Here is a 3,728-nt window from a genome sequence, read left to right on the forward strand (position 1 = left end):
TTTAGAGCAGCGGTTCTCAACCTGTGGGTCGCCAACCTGTGGGTCGTGACCCCTTTGGGGGTCGAACGACCCTTTCACAGGGGTCGCCTAAGACCATCGGAAAACACATATATAATTACATATTGTTTTTGTGATTAATCACTACGTTTTAATTATGTTCAATTTGTAACAATGACATTGGGGGTCACCACAACACGAGGAACCGTATTAAAGGGTCTCGGCATTAGGAAGGTTGAGAACCACTGGCCTAGAGGATGGTGGGATTGTGGAGGATGCCTGGGCGCCTATGGCCAGCACGTGAGCCTGTTACTGCGCATGTACATAGTCAGCCCTACAGTCCTCAGTCTCGCAGTATTTGGACGTGACTTCTTGGGGGGAGTTATTCGTTCGTTACCTTGCTTTGAAGCGGAGGACAAGAGCCGCGGGCACGACCAGCTCTACAAGGATACAGATGCCTCCTCCACCCCACCCCACCCCCCAGGAGCTGCCGATGAAGCACACTGCACCGCAATGGAAGCCTTCAATGAAACCATCAAGATCTTTTTTTAAAAATATATATTTTATTGATTTTTTACAGAGAGGAAGGGAGAGGGATAGAGAGCTAGAAACATCGATGAGAGAGAAACACTGATCAGCTGCCTCCTGCACGCTCCCTACTGGGGATGTGCCCGCAACCAAGGTACATGCCCTTGACCGGAATCGAACCTGGGACCCTTCAGTCCTCAGGCCGGCGCTCTATCCACTGAGCCAAACCGGCCAGGGCAAAACCCTCAAGATCTTGGAAGAGCAGGGCCGGACTCCAGAGAAGCGCAGCCAGGAGGACCTGGAGCACTTCCGGCCTGAGGGCAATGAAAAGAGATGCAGAGGATCCTGCTGAGCTCAGGATGGCTCAAGTCTCGCATCGCCGAGAGCCCTGAGAGCCACAGGAAGCGGGAACAGGAGCTGCGGACACAGGCCTCAGACAACCGGGAGATGAATCAGCGCATGAACAGCCTGAAGCCAGACCTCACGCAGCCGCGCAGGATCCGAGACGGGGACCTGGAATGGCTCCCCCAGAGAGGCGCCCGGCAGAAGAAAATCCACCAGTGGTTGGGAATCAAAAATGAGCCTGAATGGAGAGCATTATGCTAAGTGAAATAGGCCAGTCAGAGAAAGATAAATATCACATGATCTCACTCATTTGTGGATTATAACGAACAACATAAACTGATGAACAAAAACAGATCCAGAGACAGAGAAGCATCGATCATTGTGGAGGATGCCTGGGCGCCTATGGCCAGCACGTGAGCCTGTTACTGCGCATGTACATAGTCAGCCCTACAGTCCTCAGTCTCGCAGTATTTGGACGTGACTTCTTGGGGGGAGTTATTCGTTCGTTACCTTGCTTTGAAGCGGAGGACAAGAGCCGCGGGCACGACCAGCTCTACAAGGATACAGATGCCTCCTCCACCCCACCCCACCCCCCAGGAGCTGCCGATGAAGCACACTGCACCGCAATGGAAGCCTTCAATGAAACCATCAAGATCTTTTTTTTCTCAATATATTTTATTGATTTTTTTACAGAGAGGAAGGGATAGGGATAGAGAGCTAGAAACATCGATGAGAGAGAAACATCGATCAGCTGCCTCCTGCACACCCCCTAGACGTGACCGAAGGAAACGCCATTTAAGGAGGAACTAGAAAAACCGGAAGTGTGTGACCAGAGGACTGTGGGATTGTGGAGGACCTGGGCGCCTACCATTAGAACGTGAGCCTGTTATTGCGCATGTGTATAGTCAGCCCTCTAGTCCTCAGTCTGGCAATATTTGGACGTGACTTCTGGAGGGAAATTATTTCCATTGAGGTTTGCTGTTCCCTTGCGGCGAGGAAGATCAGAATGAAAGGTTTCATTTGTTACTTGGCTTGAAGCGGAGGAAAATGGGATAGTGACAAAGAAGAAACTTTGGAGATCCTGAAGGGCAGTTTGTCCAGACTGTTGAGAGCTCAGAATTAGAGATTAATTGGGATAGAAACCCTGCTAATAGCACCTGATGCCTGAAATCTGAGCGCTCTACTTTTAGGTTTTCCAGTTCAAGTTTTTGGAGACTGTCTATTAAAACATTCCTGGTTGGAAAGTGTTTGTATAGAAGCCCATAAGTATTAAGTATTTGCTGTGTTTACCATGTTTTTTTTTAACTATAGTCTGGCCCTCCAACGGTCTGAGGGACAGTGAACTGGCCCCCTGTTTAAAAAGTTTGAGGACCCCTGGCCTAGAGGATGGTGGGATTGTGGAGGACGCCTGGGCGCCTACGGCCAGCACGTGAGCCTGTTACTGTGCATGTACATAGTCAGCCCTACAGTCCTCAGTCTCACAGTATTTGGACGTGACTTCTGGGGGGGAAATTATTCATTTGTTACCTTGCTTTGAAGCGGAGGACAAGAGCCGCGGGTATGACCAGCTCTACAAGGATACAGATGCCTCCTCCACCCCACCCCACCCCCCAGGAGCTGCTGATGAAGCACACTGCACCGCAATGGAAGCCTTCAATGAAACCATCAAGATCTTTTTTTTCTCAATATATTTTATTGATTTTTTTACAGAGAGGAAGGGATAGGGATAGAGAGCTAGAAACATCGATGAGAGAGAAACATCGATCAGCTGCCTCCTGCACACCCCCTACTGGGGATGTGCCCGCAACCAAGGTACATGCCCTTGACCGGAATCGAACCTGGGACCCTTCAGTCTGCAGGCCGATGCTCTATCCACTGAGCCACACCGGTTAGGGCCCTCCCTCATTCCTTAATTCCGGACTCCAGAGAAGCGCAGCCAGGAGGACCTGGAGCGCTTCCGGCCTGAGGGCAATGAAAAGAGATGCAGAGGATCCTGCTGAGGTCAGAAAGGCTCAAGTCTCGCATCGCCAAGATCCGCGAGAGCCGCAGGAAGCGGGAACAGGAGCTGCAAACACAGGCCTCGGACAACCGGGAGATGGATCAGCGCATGAACAGCCTGAAGCCAGACCTCACGCAGCTGCGCAGGATCCGAGACGGGGACCTGGAATGGCTCCCCCAGAGAGGCGCCCGGCAGAAGAAAATCCACCAGTGGTTGGGAATCAAAAATGAGCCTGAATGGAGAGCATTATGCTAAGTGAAATAGGCCAGTCAGAGAAAGATAAATATCACATGATCTCACTCATTTGTGGATTATAACGAACAACATAAACTGATGAACAAAAACAGATCCAGAGACAGAGAAGCATCGATCAGACCGTCAAACCTCAGTGGGAAGGTATGAGAGGGTGTGGATAAGGGGGAGAGTTCAACCAAAGGACTTATATGCAAGCATATAGGCCTAACCATTGGAAACAGACAACAGGGGGGTGAGGGCATGAGTGGGGGCGGATAGGGAGTAACATGGGGATAAGGACACCCTTAATCAATAAAAAAAAAAAATAAAATCCTTGTTTCAGAAAAAAAAAAAATGAGGGAAAAAAAATGAGCCTGAAGACCAGTATGCACTGATGGAGGATGAGGATGGCCTCCCCCACCATGAGGAACGAACCTGGTGTGTGGGCCGCTCCTCATCCGTGAGAGCAGCCAGCGGGGCTACTGTGCCTGCTCGGTGGTGGCGGACGGCGATGCCCAGCCCTGTGTCATCTACCGCAAGGCCACTGGCTTGGGTTTGCAGAGCCCGACAACCAGCCCACCTCCCTCGTGCAACACGACGATGCACTTACCGTTACACTGGCACA

The 3,728-nt window shown here is 50.9% G+C and overlaps 1 protein-coding gene across 1 annotated transcript in view; it reads left to right on the top strand.

Annotated features, from left to right (window-relative positions):
• The first annotated feature begins 315 nt into the window (after window positions 1-315).
• The window catches only part of LOC102257296 (phosphatidylinositol 3-kinase regulatory subunit beta-like), a 5,658-nt gene continuing 2,245 nt past the window's right edge, over window positions 316-3,728 (top strand). The window contains exons 1-4 of the mRNA XM_014538887.1: window positions 316-543; window positions 782-852; window positions 2,845-3,098; window positions 3,478-3,563. Coding sequence (XP_014394373.1) covers window positions 316-543; window positions 782-852; window positions 2,845-3,098; window positions 3,478-3,563 — 639 coding nt within the window. The remainder of the gene's footprint in view (window positions 544-781; window positions 853-2,844; window positions 3,099-3,477; window positions 3,564-3,728) is intronic.

Source organism: Myotis brandtii, unplaced genomic scaffold (genome assembly GCF_000412655.1).
Source record: "Myotis brandtii unplaced genomic scaffold, ASM41265v1 scaffold201, whole genome shotgun sequence".
NCBI classification, from domain to species: Eukaryota; Metazoa; Chordata; class Mammalia; order Chiroptera; family Vespertilionidae; genus Myotis; species Myotis brandtii.